Source organism: Corvus hawaiiensis, chromosome 9 (assembly GCF_020740725.1).
Source record: "Corvus hawaiiensis isolate bCorHaw1 chromosome 9, bCorHaw1.pri.cur, whole genome shotgun sequence".
Lineage (NCBI taxonomy): Eukaryota > Metazoa > Chordata > Aves > Passeriformes > Corvidae > Corvus > Corvus hawaiiensis.
This window is the reverse complement of record NC_063221.1, coordinates 4595844-4615606: the sequence shown is the minus strand read 5'-3', so window position 1 is coordinate 4615606 and position 19763 is coordinate 4595844. Positions and strand designations below refer to the sequence as shown.

General features: G+C 49.4%; 1 protein-coding gene across 1 annotated transcript in view; it reads right to left on the bottom strand.

Annotated features, from left to right (window-relative positions):
• Positions 1–19763, bottom strand: part of NIBAN1 (niban apoptosis regulator 1) — a 64621-nt gene that overhangs the window by 23788 nt on the left and 21070 nt on the right. The window contains exons 2-5 of the mRNA XM_048312241.1: positions 13951–14081; positions 12718–12849; positions 11862–11976; positions 10278–10445 (exon numbers count right to left, since the gene is read on the bottom strand). Coding sequence (XP_048168198.1) covers positions 10278–10445; positions 11862–11976; positions 12718–12849; positions 13951–14081 — 546 coding nt within the window. The remainder of the gene's footprint in view (positions 1–10277; positions 10446–11861; positions 11977–12717; positions 12850–13950; positions 14082–19763) is intronic.

Genomic DNA, 19763 nt, shown 5'->3' with positions numbered 1-19763 from the left:
CTGCTCAGACACCTGTTTTTGTCAGCAGAAGTGTTTGCAAAAAAGACTTTAAAAAGTATCAATAAATAATATTTTTCAGTAATGTGAGAATGAATAGGAATCAATGTGAAGCCCTTGGAAAAAAAATTCTCTCCAAGGGCAGAGTTCAGCTTACTGAGGTGGCTTGTCGGTGATCATTTTTCCATTTGCAGCACCTAGGTCTCCAGGGGATTACATAACTCCAAGAAATCCACATAAAAGGGGCTTCTGCTTCCCTGATAGCAGTTAAAACTTTTCCTGCTTTCTACTGGCAACAGTAGATCCTAATCCAGACTGTCTTTATCTGCTTCTCACCCTGTTGGGCAGAAGTGAGGATGAGCCTCGAGGCATTGTCTGTTAGATAAAAACTGGACCACAGGAAAAGCTGAGAGGGATAAATCCTGGAACAGATGCATAAATGAGCAAGAGCTAAGCCATATGAAATATAATGAAGTGCAGACTCACAGGCTTTGGAGATGGAAAAGACCTCTTAGGTCATCTAAACCCAGCTTCTGCCAGTTCAGGATTGGCCCCTAGAGTGATGTGCTGAACTTTAAGGAAAAACCAGGCTGCCAAAAGCTTTGTCAAACCCATTACACTTGTTCCAGAAGAGAAATTAAAATCCCCAAACATCATGAACAGGCTTCAAGTCATGGAATGCCAGGAAAACTTGATTGTGTCCCCATCTCCCTACCAAACCTCAGTGAGGAGCCAAGTCCAGAGTGTCAGGGCAGTGTACACCACCTGGATAGCATTGGGAATGGGGACTGTACACCACCTGGATAGCACTGGGAATGCAATTAGGGATTGTACACCACCTGGACAGCATTGAGACCAGGAATGGCGGGTGTACACCACCTGGATAACATCAGGATCGGGAATCCCATGTGTACTGTGAAGAAGACCCCTGAAAGCAACTACCACTGAGCACCACACAAGTAACTGCACATCTTAGGAAACTGCCTAGAAATGCAGGTGTGTGTGTGTTTTCCTCATGGGAATGGAGTCCTAAAGGAAACCAGGAATGCCTTTGGCAGTTGAGACAAGGGAAAAGAGATGGCAGTTGAGAATGATCCAGGGAGGACAGCAGTAAAAAGCTGTCTGAGGGCAATGGGATGAAGCTGATGACCAGGAGACTAAAGTGACAGCTAAAAAAACATTCACTGGGAGCCACTTCTGTAAATAAAAGGGACTGTTCACACCCTGCACTCACAACTCATTTATCCACAAGCCTGGGCTTCAAACCCAAGCAGCTGAGATTGCTGGAGAAGTTGCTTAGTGTTCCCATCTCTGACCAAGGGCAGCAGGAGCAGATGGGACTCCAAAGGGACATTAAAGGCATGGAAGACCCTAGAGAACAGTGGGGAATTGAGGGCATCTTGGTGGAAAAAAAGTCATCTGAAAATCAGGAAAGCATTTCTTTTTCTGAAGGATCCAGCTCATAAATGATCTTCCAATTTCATGGGAGCAAAGTTGTTTTTATAACCCTAGCAAGTTACAAACTGGGGGGTTTTTTTAAGTTTTCTAGTCTAACCTACCCAGGTTATCTTTGTGCGGACAATGAATACTGTGCCCTACACACCATTCATGGACCAGTTACAAGGCTTAGCCGTGGCTGGGGCTTGAGCTGTGTTGGGGTTTTAGTTTAGTCTTAGGTTTTCCCGTTAAAGGAATTTTCTCCCATATGCATGTTGCTAGGGGACAAATAGCTGTACTTAAGAAAGACAAAAAGGGGAGTGGGGCGGGCCTGGCTACTCTTTTGTCTACACCTGGGTGTGGGGACAGTTCGCTCTGAGCATCCGGAGAGAGAAGCTGCAGAGAAAGGAGCTGCTGCTGCTTTCTTTTTGGCCGTTCTTTCTTCCTGCTGGAAACAACGCCGGGACCCCAAAAGCCGCTTTTCCCTGCCCTGCTGGAGACCGAGCTGTGGCTGTCCTGCTCCGCTGCTGCTTCGAGCTTTCGCTACGCTGTAGCCCTGCCCGCCCTGCCTGCCTGGGCCTCCGTGGGTTTTTCCCATCTGGATACATCTCGTCTGCCACCCGGGATTTGCGTTCGTCCCTGCCATTCCAGCCTGCTGTTCCTGAGAGCCCGGGATCAGCTGCCCAGCGGTTTGTGAAGCCTTTGTTCCATCCCTTCCCGGGATCCCAGGGCACCAGAGCCGCGGGTTTCCCGAGCTCGCTCCGGAGCGCCCCCTGCAGCCGCGGGGGAACCATCGCACCTGCCCTGCTCACCGGGAGCCGCCAGCGCCCCTGCCGGCTGCGAGCGGAACTGCACCCGAGGGGAAAGGGCCTGACAGCCGAGAGGGCTGGGACTGGGTTTGTGATTGCTGTTACTGCCAGAGTTGTTGTTGTTTTGTTTGACTGGTTATATACATATATATATAGAGTAAAGAACTGTTATTCCTATTTCCCACATCTTCGCCTAAAGGCCCTTGATTTCAAAATATAATAACTTGGAGGGAAAAGGGGTTATATCTGCCACTTCAAGGGGGGCCTCTGCCTTCCTTAGCAGACACCTGTCTTTCAAAACCAAGACAGATCTTGGCGCCCAACGTGGGGCCTGAGGGCATTAAGAGATAGAGGTGAAAAAGGAATAACAGTTCCTCGATAACTTTATTTTGTGTGCTGGATATTGGAACCTTGTTAGGCAGCACTATGTGGTCTAGTTTACCCTGGTTTGGGTGGCATGTAGCCGTGGCTATATTCTTCCCCTTTGCAGCTCCTTACTTGAATATGGGTCCTCTGACTAAGGCTACCATTGCTGTTATCCAGCTTGCGTTATGGGTCGAGAAGGTGAGGAATTCATGGGTTTTTAACTTCCTCCGGAATGTGGGCACATGGATAAACAGTTATCACACACTGAGCACATGTTTTTGGGGTTATGTTAGCAATGGTACCTTCTGTGAGGAAATGACACCAGGGGAAGTTTTCTCCCAACCCCTCAACCAGTTCTTTGGGCCCACCCCATCAATTTTCGAAGGGTTTAAATTCCCTCTGAATACTAACCATCTGCTGCTGATAGGCCTACTCTATTTAGCATTCAAGGATAAGTTGAGATTGGCTTGGATATCTACCCGGACACCAGCCCCAGAGACTAGAGATCCTGCCCCAGAACCTGACATGACCCCAGAGAGTAGAGTTCCTACCCCAGAGCCTGATCCTGCCCCAGAGCCTGACACGGCCCCAGACACTAGAGATCCTACCCCAGAGCCAGAGCCTGCCACAGCCCCAGACACTAGAGATCCCGCCCCACAGACTGATACTGCCCAACAGTCCACCTCAGAAATGGACTACCCAAACTGGGTGGGGGTACTGGCAAAAGGGATGCAGGAGATGTGCCAGGAGATGGGCCAGGTGCGCCAGGAGATATGCCAATTGCTAAGGGAATACACCTCCTCAGCTAGTGAAAAACCCTCTCCCTGCCCCAAAGAGGGTGAGTCCGATGGTGCAGCAGTGGAACCCACGGATGTTACAACCGTCCAGGCTTCAGCTGAACCACAAGGACAACCACAGCCAGCAGCAGTCGCCCCTGTGCAAAGGAGGAAGTATAAGACCAAATCAGTACGACCAGTTAATGATGATGGGCAACCAGGGCCCTCACAACCAGCAGGAGAGCCAGAGCCAGAAGTCATCACTGAGTCCCTGTCGCACGACAGTCTCCGTGCTATGCGAAACGACATTGTGCGAAGGGGGCGTGAGCCTTATACCACCTGGCTGCTTCGGGTTTGGGACCTTATGGGCACAAGTGTGCAACTCGATAGTGGTGAGGCAAGGTATCTGGGATCGTTGACCCAGGACCCAGGTGTGGACCAGATATTTGTGAGGGAGCCAGGGCCTCTCTCTCTCTGGGAGCGGCTCTTAATGAGTGTGAGAGAAAGGTTCATTCACAAAGAAAGAATGCAGGAGTATCATCATAGAATGCAGTGGAAGACACTCGAGCAAGGGATCCAACAGCTAAGAGAGGTGGCAATATTAGAGGTACTCTTTGGGAAGGATGGACAGCATGATAATGACCCCGATAAGGTCAGGTGCACAGGACAGATGATGTGGAACCTGGCAAGGCTAGGGCCATCGCAATACACCACCTTCATTGCAACGATTGATGCTGACAATACCCGAGAAACAGTGGGCTCTGTTGCCAACAGGCTCAGGCATTATGACAGCATGATCAATGGCCCGCTGAAAGCTCATGTCTCTGCTGTGGTCCAGGACCTCAAAGAGGACATGAAGGAGATGAGGAAGGAAATGAGGGAGGAGATGAGGGAGGAGATGAGGGAGGAGATGAGGAGGGTCAGTGTGGCACCAGTGCGAGTCACAGGCCCCCAAGTCAGAGCCCGTCGTCCCCCTGCTAGAGAGAGAGGGTACACCCCACGAGCTGAGCTGTGGTTCTTCCTGTGTGAGCATGGGGAAGACATGAGAAGGTGGGATGGGAAACCCACCTCTGCCCTGGCAGCGCGGGTGCGTGAACTCAAGGAGGGAGGCACTAACCGAGGGGGTTCCGCTAAGGTGAAGGTAGCCTCAGCCTCCCGTGACCGAGCTGCCAGGTATTACAGAAGGGAGGATGATATGTCGGATCCCCTTGAAGGTACCTCGAGCATGTACGCCCAGGGAAAGAATGATAACCAGGGCTAGAGGGGCCCTGCCTCTAGCCAGGAAGAGGCACGGGAGAACCGAGTTTTCTGGACGGTGTGGATCCGATGGCCTGGCACATCAGAGCCACAAAAATATGATGCATTGGTTGATACTGGGGCACAATGTACTTTAATGCCATCGGGACATGTGGGGGCAGAACCTGTATCCATCGCTGGGGTGACCGGGGGATCACAGCAGTTGACCCTTTTGGAAGCTGAGGTGAGCCTGACTGGGAAGGAGTGGCAAAAGCATCCGATTGTGACCGGCCCAGAGGCCCCGTGTATTCTGGGCATAGACTTCCTCCGGAATGGCTACTACAAAGACCCAAAAGGACTCAGGTGGGCATTTGGGATTGCTGCTGTGGAGGCAGAGGGCATTAGGCAATTGAACACCCTGCCTGGACTATCTGAGAATCCTTCTGCAGTTGGGCTCCTGAAAGTGGAAGAGCAACGAGTGCCAATTGCCACCTCGACAGTGCACCGCCGGCAGTATCGGACAAATCGAGATGCTGTGATCCCCATCCACAAGATGATCCGCGAGCTGGAGAGTCAAGGGGTGGTGAGCAAGACCCACTCACCCTTCAACAGCCCCATCTGGCCTGTGCGCAAGTCTGACGGGGAATGGAGATTGACTGTGGACTATCGTGCCCTGAATGAAGTGACTCCACCGTTGAGCGCTGCCGTGCCAGACATGTTGGAGCTCCAGTACGAGCTGGAGTCCAAAGCAGCAAAGTGGTACGCCACTATTGACATTGCCAATGCATTCTTCTCCATTCCTCTGGCAGCAGAGTGCAGGCCTCAGTTTGCCTTCACCTGGAGGGGCGTGCAGTACACCTGGAACCGACTGCCCCAGGGGTGGAAGCACAGTCCCACCATCTGTCATGGACTGATCCAGACTGCACTAGAAAAGAGTGAGGCTCCAGAACATCTGCAGTACATTGATGACATCATTGTGTGGGGGAACACTGCAACCGAAGTGTTTGAGAAAGGAGAGAGAATAATTCAAATTCTCCTGCAAGCTGGTTTTGCCATCAAGAAGAGCAAGGTCAAGGGACCTGCCCGAGAGATCCAGTTCCTGGGAGTAAAGTGGCAAGATGGACGACGTCAGATTCCCACTGAGGTCATCAATAAGATCACAGCAATGTCTCCGCCGACCAACAAGAAGGAAACACAAGCTTTCCTAGGTGCTATAGGTTTCTGGAGGATGCACATTCCCGAGTACAGCCAGATCGTGAGTCCTCTCTACCTGGTTACCCGCAAGAAGAATGATTTCCACTGGGGCCCTGAACAGCAGCAAGCCTTCGCCCAGATCAAACAGGAAATTGCTCACGCCGTAGCCCTTGGCCCAGTCAGGACAGGACCAGAGGTGAAGAACGTGCTCTACTCTGCAGCCGGGAACAATGGTCTGTCCTGGAGCCTCTGGCAGAAGGTGCCTGGTGAGACTCGGGGCCGACCACTGGGATTCTGGAGCCGAAGCTACAGAGGATCTGAAGCCAACTACACTCCCACCGAGAAGGAAATCCTGGCAGCTTATGAAGGAGTCCAGGCTGCCTCAGAAGTAATCGGCACAGAGGCACAACTCCTCCTGGCACCCCGACTACCGGTGCTGGGGTGGATGTTCAAAGGAAAGGTTCCCTCCACGCATCACGCCACCGACGCTACTTGGAGCAAATGGATTGCCCTCATCACGCAGCGCGCCCGAATTGGAAACCCAAGTCGCCCTGGGATCTTGGAAATAATTACAAACTGGCCAGAAGGTGAGACTTTTGGGTTATCTTCTGAAGAAGAAGAGGAGCAGGTGACACGTGCCGAAGAAGCCCCACCATATAACGAGCTACCAGAGAGTGAAAGACAATACGCCCTCTTCACTGATGGTTCCTGCCGAATTGTAGGCGCTAGCCGGAAATGGAAAGCCGCTGTATGGAGCCCCACACGACAAGTTGCACAGGCCACTGAAGGAGAAGGTGGATCGAGCCAATTTGCTGAGCTCAAAGCTGTCCAATTAGCTCTGGACATAGCTGAAAGAGAGAAGTGGCCAAAGCTCTACCTCTACACCGATTCATGGATGGTAGCCAATGCTCTGTGGGGTTGGCTGGAAAGGTGGAAGAAGGCAAACTGGCAGCGCAGAGGAAAACCAATCTGGGCTGCTGAAGAGTGGAAAGACATTGCCACTCGGGTAGAGAAGCTATCCGTGAAGGTCCGTCATGTAGATGCTCACATCCCCAAGAGCCGGGCTAATGAAGAACATCGTAACAACAAACAGGTAGATCAGGCTGCGAAAATAGAGGTGTCCCAGATAGACTTGGATTGGCGACATAAAGGAGAACTGTTCCTAGCTCGATGGGCCCATGATGCCTCAGGCCATCAGGGCAGAGATGCCACCTATAAGTGGGCACGAGACCGAGGGGTGGATCTAACCATGGACAGTATCTCCCAGGTTATCCATGATTGTGAGACATGCGCTGCGATCAAGCAGGCCAAGCGGGTGAAGCCCCTGTGGTATGGCGGGCGATGGTCCAAATACAAGTATGGGGAGGCCTGGCAGATTGATTACATCACACTGCCTCAAACCCGCCAAGGCAAGCGCTATGTGCTCACAATGGTAGAAGCCACCACTGGGTGGCTGGAGACCTACCCTGTGCCTCATGCTACTGCCCGGAACACCATCCTGGGCCTGGAAAAGCAAGTCCTTTGGAGGCATGGCACCCCTGAGAGAATCGAGTCTGACAATGGGACTCATTTCAAGAACAGCCTTATAAACACCTGGGCTAGAGAACATGGCATTGAGTGGGTGTACCACATCCCTTACCATGCACCAGCAGCTGGGAAGGTTGAGCGGTGTAATGGACTGCTTAAAACCACCTTGAAGGCACTGGGTGGGGGGACTTTCAAAAACTGGGAGGTGCATTTAGCAAGAGCCACCTGGTTAGTTAACACTCGAGGTTCCACCAGCCGAGCAGGCCCTGCCCAATCCGAACCCCTACAAACAACAGACGGGGATAAGGTTCCAGTGGTGCACATGAGAGGTATGCTTGGAAAAACTGTTTGGGTAAAGTCTGCCTTGAGCAAAGACAAACCCATCCGTGGGGTTGTTTTTGCTCAGGGACCAGGTTGCACCTGGTGGGTGATGCAAAAGGATGGAGAGACCCGATGCTTACCTCAAGAGGACCTTGTTTTAGGGTGAACTACCCATGGCTCTGCACTTGTATCAATATCAGCATGTATATTTGTATATAATTTGGGTAATGCATAGATTTATATGGTTAAAAAAAAAAAAAAAAAAAAAAAAAGGTTAAGTTTCATGTAACATGTTAGTATGGGAAAAAATTCGGGGTGGATAATGTTGGGGTTTTAGTTTAGTCTTAGGTTTTCCCGTTAAAGGAATTTTCTCCCATATGCATGTTGCTAGGGGACAAATAGCTGTACTTAAGAAAGACAAAAAGGGGAGTGGGGCGGGCCTGGCTACTCTTTTGTCTACACCTGGGTGTGGGGACAGTTCGCTCTGAGCGTCCGGAGAGAGAAGCTGCAGAGAAAGGAGCTGCTGCTGCTTTCTTTTTGGCCGTTCTTTCTTCCTGCTGGAAGCAACGCCGGGACCCCAAAAGCCGCTTTTCCCTGCCCTGCTGGAGACCGAGCTGTGGCTGTCCTGCTCCGCTGCTGCTTCGAGCTTTCGCTACGCTGTAGCCCTGCCCGCCCTGCCTGCCTGGGCCTCCGTGGGTTTTTCCCATCTGGATACATCTCGTCTGCCACCCGGGATTTGCGTTCGTCCCTGCCATTCCAGCCTGCTGTTCCTGAGAGTCCGGGATCGGCTGCCCAGCGGTTTGTGAAGCCTTTGTTCCATCCCTTCCCGGGATCCCAGGGCACCGGTGCCGCGGGTTTCCCGAGCTCGCTCCGGATCGCCCCCTGCAGCCGCGGGGGAACCATCGCACCTGCCCTGCTCACTGGGAGCCGCCAGCGCCCCTGCCGGCTGCGAGCGGAACTGCACCCGAGGGGAAATAGCCTGACAGCCGAGAAGGCTGGCACTGGGTTTGTGATTGCTGTTACTGCCAGAGTTGTTGTTGTTTTGTTTGACTGGTTATATACATATATATATATAGAGTAAAGAACTGTTATTCCTATTTCCCACATCTTTGCCTAAAGGCCCTTGATTTCAAAATATAATAACTTGGAGGGAAAAGGGGTTATATCTGCCACTTCAAGGGGGGCCTCTGCCTTCCTTAGCAGACACCTGTCTTTCAAAACCGAGACAAGCTGCCATTGAAACACCTGCAGACAGGCCAAATGTTTGATCAGGAGTGCTGTGTGTGTAACAACACAGGGATGTACTGGAGAACTACACTCCCTCCATGTTGTACACACCTGGTCTCCTGTATGGCACAGGGTGGGATTCTTGAGATTGTCTGTGCAGGACCATGAGCTGGACTCCATGATCCTTGTGGGTCCCTTCCAATTCAGGATATTCCATGATTCCTGACTCTACAGCTGTGATGCATTTGCCAGCTTGCAAACGCAGGTGAGGGTTTGCTGTGCCTTAGTAATAAACACTTCTTAGGGGTTTTGTATCATGACACAACTTCCAAAGCAATTCCCATGTGTTCTACCCAAGCTCATCCCCACTGCACCCCAAACCCACCTAAATGAGCTCCTAGCACAGCAAGTAGCAGGGCTGTGTTGATTCATTCCTCAGGGTGCTGAAGCCAAGCACCTTTCATGAGTGACTTCCGTTCTCCTGCAGCTGTTCCAGCATTCCTGGCTGGGTGACACTGTCCCAAGCTGAGCCCCTCCTGCACTCACCATGGTTGGAATGTCCCACACAGTCCACATTCTGCACTCACTATGGCTGGAATGTCCTACACAGTCCCATCCCACACTGACCATGGCTGGAATGCCTCATGCAGTCCCATCCTGCACTCACCATAGCTGGAACGTCCCACACAGTCCCATCCTGCACTCACCGTGGTTAGAACTTCCCACGCAGTCCCATCCTGCACTCACCGTGGTTGGAACTTCCCACACAGTCCCATCCCGCACTCACCGTGGTTAGAACTTCCCACGCAGTCCCATCCTGCACTCACCGGGGTTGGAACTTCCCACACAGTCCCATCCTGCACTCACCGGGGTTGGAACTTCCCACGCAATCCCATCCCGCACTCACCGTGGCTGGAACTTCCCACGCAGTCCCATCCCGCACTCACCGTGGTTGGAACTTCCCACGCAATCCCATCCCGCACTCACCGTGGTTGGAACTTCCCACGCAGTCCCATCCCGCACTCACTGTGGTTGGAACTTCCCACGCAGTCCCATCCTGCACTCACCGGGGTTGGAACTTCCCACGCAGTCCCATCCCGCACTCACCGTGGTTGGAACTTCCCACGCAGTCCCATCCTGCACTCACTATGGCTGGAACTTCCCACGCAGTCCCATCCCGCACTCACCGTGGTTGGAACTTCCCACACAGTCCCATCCCGCACTCACCGTGGCTGGAATGTCCCACACAGTCCCATCCCGCACTCACCGTGGCTGGAACGTCCCACACAGTCCCATCCCGCACTCACCGCGGCTGGAACGTCCCACACAGTCCCATCCCGCACTCACCGTGGCTGGAACGTCCCACACAGTCCCATCCCGCACTCACCGTGGTTGGAATGCCGCACGCAGTCCCCCAGCACGGCGCTGAAGCATCTCTGTGCCGCTGGCTCTGGGAAGCAGTAGTAGCTGTGCCGGGAGAAGGGCTGCCACAGGTACACCGGGAACTCCTTCGGGAGTGGCACGAAGGCTGCAGCTGCCTCCTTCTCACTCGAGCCTGCACAAAAACACCTCTGTTTGAGAGCTGAAGATTTCCTGGGTGCCAGACCTTTGCCAGCAGGGAAATCTCCTTCCCAGTCCAGGAGATTGGGCGCAGAGGGCAGGGGGACACGGCTGGGATGGGCACACTCAGCTGGCACCGACCACCTCTCTGTGTTACACCACAGCAACTTGATGGCCTCTTGCTTTGTATTCAAGGTGGCAAAAAACTAAAGTTTTGGCAAAATTTCAAAGAAAGTATTTCACTGGATTGCAGCTGCTAGGGAAATGGTTTTCATGGCAAGTAAGTAAATTAGTGGGGAGCTCTGGTGTGTTCCACACAGAGACTATTTAAGAGCATATGGACTTATAGAAACAAACTGCATTAAATAAACCACGTTGGAACACCAGTGCATTCCCTGGTTCCAGGACTTCCACACACAACTGCCCTTAAAAACTGTCACTTCAAGCCCTTGCAGGTGATGTAAAGAAAGCACCAAGTACCTCCAGCTCCCACCTGCCCCAAGTCCCTGCACACAGGGGATGCTGGACAGCACATTTAGGGATGACCAAACCTAGTCTGGAGTCACTGACATGCATTGAGAGCCCAGACACAAGAGGTTCACCTCAGAGGGTCTTCAGCACCACACAGACAGGGAGTAGGGCCATAAAGATGAAGTGATGCTCTTTTGGAAGGGAGAGCCATGGGAAGCCCATGAGCACCCTTGGGGTGCTCCACATCACTCAACACCAACTGCTGCGGAGCTGTGGTGACACACACAGGACGCCTCCATGCCCCTCTGACCACCCTGTGCCTTGGGAAAGGGTGTGAGGGGGCACCTAACTTTTAAATCTTAAGGATTTAAAGGACTCAAAAAATAAATCCTTGTCTTCAAGTTGCCCTTATCCCTTTCGTTGTGTGGCATCCCATTCTCCAAATCTGACTCTGCAATGTGAGACCTGCTCCCGTAAGGCCTGAATTTTCTCCATTTTGATGGAGTGGGGGCAGGCAGGACCACAGCAGTTCCTGGCCCAGAAACAACAAACTCAGAAGCAGCCACCTTCCTGCCCTCTCTGTGGGACTTATTATCAGCTGTGATTCAACACAGACAGCTGGCATCTAAAAATGGAAACATATAAACCAGGAATATTAACAAAGCCCGGGAACAATGGTGCTGTGGTTCCTGTCCTACTTCTGCACAGCTTCCAGCAGCTTTGTGCCGGTATGTCGGGAAGAAAGGGAGCCAGCGTTTCTCTCAACGTTGGCTTACAGTATCTGCTGTGTTCATCCACTCTGGAGCTGTGCTTGGACTTGGGAAAAGGGCTATGGGCATCTTCTGCTGTCCCCTTTTTAAAGTAGAGCCTGAAAGCTTTTCTGGAACAGAGTAAGGAAAAGAGCCTGGGCTTTGGCCATTCCGCTTTGAGCAGGACTTACCAACAGGGTCTGGAAAATGCTTATCAGACAGCAAATTGTAATCTTCTTCTGAAGTCAGGACTTTGCCTCCTGCAGGAAGAATGTGATATTTAGGGCTGGCTCCCTTCTGGTAGGCCTGGAGAAACAACAGAGAGGAAGTATTGTCAAATAGAGATTTAAGGAGAGAGAAAACATAAAATACACAATTCACTGACAAAGCCAGGAGCTGACTCCATGATCCTTGTGGGTCCCTTCCAACTCAAGATATTCTAGGATTCTAATGAATGGCGATATTGCCCAAAGGGGGGGGATCTTTTTGTCAGGCTGAATTCTGGACATATTCCCCTGGCATGTCAAATCTAAAACATGGTTACATGTGAAAAACATGTTTGAAAATATCCTCTCGGTGCTTATCTGCTGCGGTGAGAAGTCAGGGATGGAAGGGAGAGAAAAAGGATGGGATTTTCTCCTGAGCCCAATGTGTTGGATTTGTCAGCCAGGACTAGTTTGACTATGGCAGCTTCCAGACAAAAACCTCCACTGTAGTCAGCCTGGAGCCACACAAACCCTGCTACTTCAGATTCAACTGCAGGAGCACAAGGATGTATTATAGGGATGTATACATGAGAAGTGTTCTGGGACAGGCACAGGAAGGTTCAAATGCTGTTAAAAGGATTTGTTAGTTCCTGCCAACATATCTGGCCAAGGCAGGGCACTTGGCTGTACCCTCAGCCATCCCTGTGGGGCTTCCACTGGAGCCACCCTGACGAGGACAAGGTTTCACGTCGTATTGCTGAAGGCAAGGCAGCGGCAGCAAATCCACATGCTATTGGTTTATCTAGGAGTGTTCAAGCAGATCCAAGGAAGCAGCACTCACCTCTTTGGTCTCGAAGCAATCCACAGTGTAGTCATTTTTGATCACGACATATCTGTCCTTCCACTTCTTCAGGTCCTCAGCGAAGTGCAGCAGCTCTGCTTCATACAGAACTGTCCCGGCTTCCCCCGGGGGCTACAGGGACAATGGTGACATTTGAGACTCCTCTGCACCACTGACCATCTTGAAACTTTTATTACTACATTTCCATAATGCTGCTCCAGGGGCATTTGAGCCTTCAAATGCAATTTGGAGTCATAAATGTCTCTAATTTCAGAAAGTTCTATGGACACAAGGAAATTCTTGCAGCCGAGGTGAGGAGGCAGCAGAAGAGCTCTGCCATCCAAAACACTGCCAGATTTCTCAGACAGATTTAATTACCTTTCAGCTGGCATGCTGAATGCAAGATCAGACAATCCTACAATGGTTTGGGTTGGAACGGACCTTAAAGATCATCTGGTTCCATCTCCTGCAAGATGACTTGGAGTTCACCACCTCCCACTTTCCACTACATAATATAAATATTTCATTGATATGAAAAGCAGGGTTTTATCATAAAATAGTAAATTGTTTTCTATTTCTTTGTAGTGCTTTTGCATCTGTGCTGTAGTAACTGATAGGCATCTTCTGAAAGACACAGCTCTTCTATTATCCCACCTCTTACATCCCACCTCACTGCTTTACCTACTCATTTCAAGAGGATTGGAAATCCATGATTTCCAGTATGTTCAGAACATTTACATTTGTATCTTCTTAATGTTGAAGGCTGGTTCTCTGCATTTTCCTCTAATAAAGAGACTTTTGTCTCTCTTTTTGTCTCCCCTCTAATGAAAACCAGCTTTCCATAGTTCACTCCACAGAGGGAATTATTGCTGTCTTCTTTAAGGAATCCTGAGCCCCATGTGACAGGATTAATTACATTTCTTACATAATCTCTTCCCTGAAAGTATGATCTCTGTCCCTAGATTTTGCAGAACCTTGCAACCAGCAAGAAGGAACCAGTTTTGTCCAAATGTCCAACTCTTTGTACCAGAAACTTGTGTCATGGTTCCCCTTGTCCAATGATAAACAACTAAACAAGACCAAAATAAAGATGAATTTTCAAAAATAAAACTTCAAACCTGCACCTAGATGCAAGTTTTCCATCCCAAACCGAACTGACCCAAATCCAACATCTGCACATGCAAACTGCTGTGTGCACTTGGGTCACACACGGGAAAATCAGTGTCCTCCTACCCTGGTTTTCAGGAAGCGGGACTGGGAGTGGCGGTGCTGCTCCAGCTCCTCCTGCACGTGCCTGCAGAAAGCCACGGCATACTGGCGGCGGTAGTGGGGGCTGAAGTTCTTGATGGTGGCCTCTGTTTTCCCTGAGGTGAAACAGAGATTTAAATGTATTTCATGTACATGGCTTCACAACCTGCAACACAGAACCAAGGCACTTCTCACCAGTGACCCAAATTCTTCCCTTTGGAGAAGAGGTGGTTCCAGGGTCACCTAATAATGACCTTCCAGTACCTGAAGGGAGCCCACAAGAGGGATGGAGAGAGACGCTGGACAAGGGCCTGGAGTGACAGGATGAGGGGGAATGACTTCCCACTGTCACAGAGTAGGTTTAGATGGGATATTGGGAAGGAATTGTTCCCTGTGAGGGTGGGGAGGCCCTGGCAAAGGGTGCCCAGAGAAGCTGTGACTGCCCCTGGATCCCTGGAAGTGTCCAAGGCCAGGTTGGACGGGGCTTGGAGCAGCCTGGGATAGTGGAAGGTGTCCCTGCCCAAGGCAGGAGGATGGGCATTAAGGTTCATCTAACCCAAACCATTCCATAACTCCATGAAAAGACCGCCTGAGTGTACCAAGGGCCGCTTGCTGCACAGATCAGGAAACCCTTGGAGATGCATTCAGAGGGAATTTGTCCAGGAAAACATTGGGTTTGGGACTGTTTTTTCTTCTAAGAGCAAGCAAAGAATTCCCCAAATCCGTTTCTCTAAGGAAAGATGCTCTCTGCCTCTCCCTGGGGCATACTGCCCCAGAGCTGAGGGTGATCAAGGGGTGAAAGGGTTTTCAAAGAGAGCAAGTGACACTGATGTTCAGCCCTAGGAGCCAATTTTATCACTTACTGAGATTCTAAAGCTGACTCAAAGTTCTACAAAGGACTTTTACAGGCTTGGGCACTGCAGTCTCGTCTTTGTTTTAATGTAAACATACCCTCAGTCATGCTGCAATAAACACTAATCTGGTATTGTCTCGCTGTGATCAAGATCTCATGGGTAGCAGCAACAGCAATAAACACACTGAGGCCTCACTTCTGAGAATCTTAAAAGAATTTACAAGCAATTAACTCATTAACCCTACCAAAGAAATAATGGTGCTTTGCAGACAGGGAAGTGAAGCTAAAATTAAAGGCATGTACATATATGTGACTGAAAGAGTCTGTAGCAATGCAAAAACCAGAACCTGGCCTATGATCTCAAGAGCATCCCAAACATCCTGGATACTGGAGAGATCCCTTTCTTCTTGGTATTATGGGAGCTCCATGCCAAAGGGCTTTTTCTGAGCATACAACACAGAAATGTAATTTCACATCTCAAGCAACTTCGATGCTTTCAAAATTTCATTTTGTTCTGCTTGGGGGGGGATAAACATCAAATTTTCTGTATGAGAAAAAAATGGTAATTCCCAAACTAGGATTTCTTAATGCCTTTATACGGACTCCTAACCCAGGACTGGCACACAGCATTCCTGAAATGGAAACCATGGAAGTTCAAGGCCAGGCTGGACAGGGCTTGGAGCAATCTGGTTTAGTGGAAGGTGTCACTGCCCATGGCAGGGGGTGGGACTGGATGAGTTTGAAGATCCCTCCCATCCCAAACCATTGTGGGATTCTATGAATTATTCCATAATTTCCTAACATGGATGTGCATGAAAACACAAAGCCAGCTCCTCTGCTTCTGCAGGTGAATTTCCAGTGTGATGCAGAATTAGATGCATCCCCCAAGTTCAGGGGCAATGCCAACGCTTCCGTTCCGTAACACCACCTTTCATTCCAGCCACTCCCGTGTAACCAGCTCAGAGGGGTGAGCTCTGGAGCCTTCTCCTGCATAAGCACCAATGGGATCGCTGCCTCCCACTGAACTGGAAGCCCCTTTTGCCCCACTGCTGCCCCATTCCAATCCCACACCAGCACTGGCAGACAAACCTGCCACCCTGGAGCCCTTTCCAGGCACACAGAGGAGCCAGCTCAGCGTTGACAAAGCCGTCCCACTCAGCTGGAAGGATGTCAGGAGCAGAGTCAATTCACCACTTCTGTAAGGCTTTCACAGAGTTACTTGTGGGACAGCACCCGGTGACAATCTGGCCTCCAAACCTTCAGTTTTAAGACGGATTTTTGGAGACATACTAATTATAGGATGTGCTTGGGTATAATAGCAGGATATGGTGCTGCTAAAGCAGAATATCCCAGCCGTACAAAAACTAGCCTGCTTTGGGCAGAGGCATAGACTTATTCTCCAAATAAGGACAAAGTTTCCCAAAACCTTCTTTGTAGCATTTTTTTTCCTCCTGGTCCCAGCCAGCAGTAGGATGTTGTGGGCCCCAGCCCCGGTGGAGTTTCCTGCTCAGGGTTTGCCCTGTTTTGCACCACGGCTTTTTCTTTTCCAGTTCGCATCAGCCTCTTAATCTATTAGAGAGGACTCTGGGACACTGCACCTCACTCGACTACTGCCTGCATCCTGCACTAAAAGCTTGTAGAGGAAGTGGGACAAAGAATAAAATTCTGGTGTTGGGAAAAAACTTGCAACAATCACAGGAAATACCTGTAATTTTGGCAAAGTCTTTCAATTAAGGCTACATGGCCTCAGAAGTGTCATTCTTCACTGTCAGTACTGCTTAGATCAGCTTAAAGCATGATGACTGAAGGGAAAGAAACTGCCATTCACAACATATACATCAGAAATAGGACACTGATGATGTAATTTTTATGTGCAGACTATATTTATGACAAACCAAAACATGAATCGAGAGGCAAATGTTTCTGGCTGTTTCTTCCAGTCTTCATACTACTTGTTGCAAAGGAGCTTTGCATTAAAAATACTCCTCCCTCTTAAAATTAGAAGAAAAGTTTATTCAAAGAGATTGTGAGTGGCACCACATGAGGACCTGGCCTTTCAAGGCTCGGCTCAACAGGAACTGCAATGCTACCTAAGGGTGGGAAGAGAAGCAGACAGATCCTTGATCCATTGTTCCTCAGTGGATCTTTAAACTCTTTTGGTTTACAGAAAATAAAAATACGCTATCTGAAAATAAACATGATGGAAACAGTCATGAGTAGCAGAAACTCTTCCCATGAAATGATAACATGGGGCAACTGGAGATAAAATACTCCAGGGCAGTTAAAAAATGAGTTCCCCTAATTCTTTTCCAAATTTAGTGTGGCTGGCTTAGTCGGAGCTGTTTATATGGAGCATGGCCAACTTTCTCACTTGGCTGGTCTGGCAACGGCACAGCTGCAGCCCATATAAATGGGATCTGAATCCCAGCAGCTGGGATGTTTATCCTAGGAGAATGAGGAGTCTGATCAGCTCCAGGACAAGCCTGCATGCAACCTCCTGGTCCTGTGCCGGGCCAGGAGTTGGACTCAATGATCCCTGTGGGCCCCTTCCAACTTGGGATATTCTGTAATTCCACGAACTGAAATTACCAACAGGAAAAGACAACTGTGATGGAGGTGGAAGGATTTCTGTCAGATTAACATGGCAAGGGTCTGTTCCTCCTTGGCTGAGGGTTTAGATCCTGCTTCAGAATAAACTTTGCTAATGCTTCATGATGCACCTCCCCTCTGCAGAACTGCCCTTGCACATGACCACAAAACTTTAGCATGAGTTATGATACCTCTTTTAAGACTAAAAACAAATGTCACTGCACTGAGAAACAAGAAACATATACCTATTGCCCCCCTGGAAATCAGTAATCATCCCCAGATTTTTTTTTGCCTTGCTTTTCCACTGCCTTTGACCTTCTTAATTGTGTTGCCCATGTTGGACGCTTGTATATAACTCCAAGTCATTGGGCCCACAGAATGGCCTCAAATACCCAAATTTATAGTGGGGGTTTCACTGCTTTTATTGAAGTAACTGACATACGGCTTTTTCAAACAAGGGCACTGTTCAGCAAGTTCTCCCAGGAATGAACTGGCTCCCAGTGCAGCCTATCTAGCTTGCACTGCCACACCTCCCTGCTCTCAACATGTTGCCACGTGGCCAGTCCAGGCACAGATCAGGAAAACTTGGGAAAAAAGGTCAGAAGCTGTAACTTCTTGGCTGGCATACAAGAGGGGGATTGCTCACACTCCCAGAACTTCAGCCATTTGGAAGTTAAGAATGGAAAGAGGGAAGGATTCGCCATAAAAGCTATTTCACTTAAATACTGGTGTTTGGCAGTAAGATGACCCTTCCAAGAGTAGCAAAATATTCACAATCTTTCCTCTTCACAGCACAATTGCCTGCACTCAGCACCTTTTGGAAAGGGTTTTCCAAATATATCACGATCAGTGATATGAATCTCTTTGAAAGTCTGGGGGCTGATGTATCTTCTACACCATTTAAGCCCCAGGGGACTTGAACATAAAAGTAGTAGATGATTTGCTGTATTAAAAAAAATCTTGGACAATACAAAACCTAAAAGAAATAAGCACTGTGTGTGCTGAATGTCAGTACACCCTGCATTTCAATGAAGTAAAGCAGTGAGACAGAACAGGAACAAATTACTTTGTCTTATTTCCTCTACCAGGCCATGAGCAAAGCTGTCAGAATACAATCTAAAATGTTTGGCTGATCATACGCACACAGTGCCTCACAAGCCAGGATGTAACCCACAACTGGGGACATGCTATTAAATGATAAACTAGAAACCAGATAAACTATATATACTGTGTGCCCTAATGCAAATTGAGCTTTACAATTACTACTGTCCATCCGTCCGTCCACCCATCCATCCATCCATCAACACAGTCTTATTCTCATAGCCCATCAAGGTAGCAGCAAAATGAGTTAACAAAATCATTCCAGTGTTCAGCTCCTGGGCCAACTTCATCCCAAATCCAAGAAAAAGATAACTCTGATTGAGGTAAACATCTGAAATTGCAGATGCTCTACCTAAGCCCTGAAAGCTGGATGTCAGTACTGTCAGCTCTGAAATGGGCTGGATGCTCGACAGGAAGAGAGGGAAGCAGCCACTCACCATAAAAACTGCTCCTCGCCAGATCACCCGTTCACGGCAAACACCATTATCTGTTGTTAAATGCATCTGGTAACCAGAAAACCCGTAAGAGTGATTCTGGCTGGCATATCCTGACAGTGCCCACCACCTTCCAGTGCTCTGGGACATGTGACAGTGTAGCGGGATTTACAAGTGGTTCCCTCTTTCCTACAGTCTTCTTCCTTGTGCAGTACTTACAATACCACCCAGGAAGTGTTTAAGTCCAAGCACCCCCTGGCTTTATCCAGGAAGGCAATGTAAACTACTCTCTCTGTTGTTGAAAGCAGAACTCAGTTTGATCTTTATTTGTAGAAATAGTATTTCAATTATTCTGAGCCATGACTTAGTACCTGTTATGGCAAAAAGGGATGGCAGACACAAATCCCAGGTTCTGATTTGGCTGGATCACCTCTCACAGGTTTGTTTGCACTCAGCCAAACCCAGCAGCTCTGGTGGAGCCACCCCTCTTTCCCATGCAGGAACATGTGGTTTGCACCTGGTAAAATACTGAAACCAATTATTTATCCCAGCCTTGGTTTGTATGAATGGAGACTGCTCTCAATAAAAACTTACAATTCTGTAACCCCAGTGGTGTGCACACACCCTCAAATCACCTGTTTGCCATGCTGGCAAAATCCCTGTTATTCACCCAAAACTCAGTGCAGAGGAGTGGAGAACATCCATCACACCCCGGATCAGCCTCTCCTCAAGTCTCAGCATATAAGCACTCCTCAGGTGCTTAGTCCATCTTCTCTATAGGAAAAATCTGGTGCTGTCTTGTGAAAAAATCAGATTTTTTT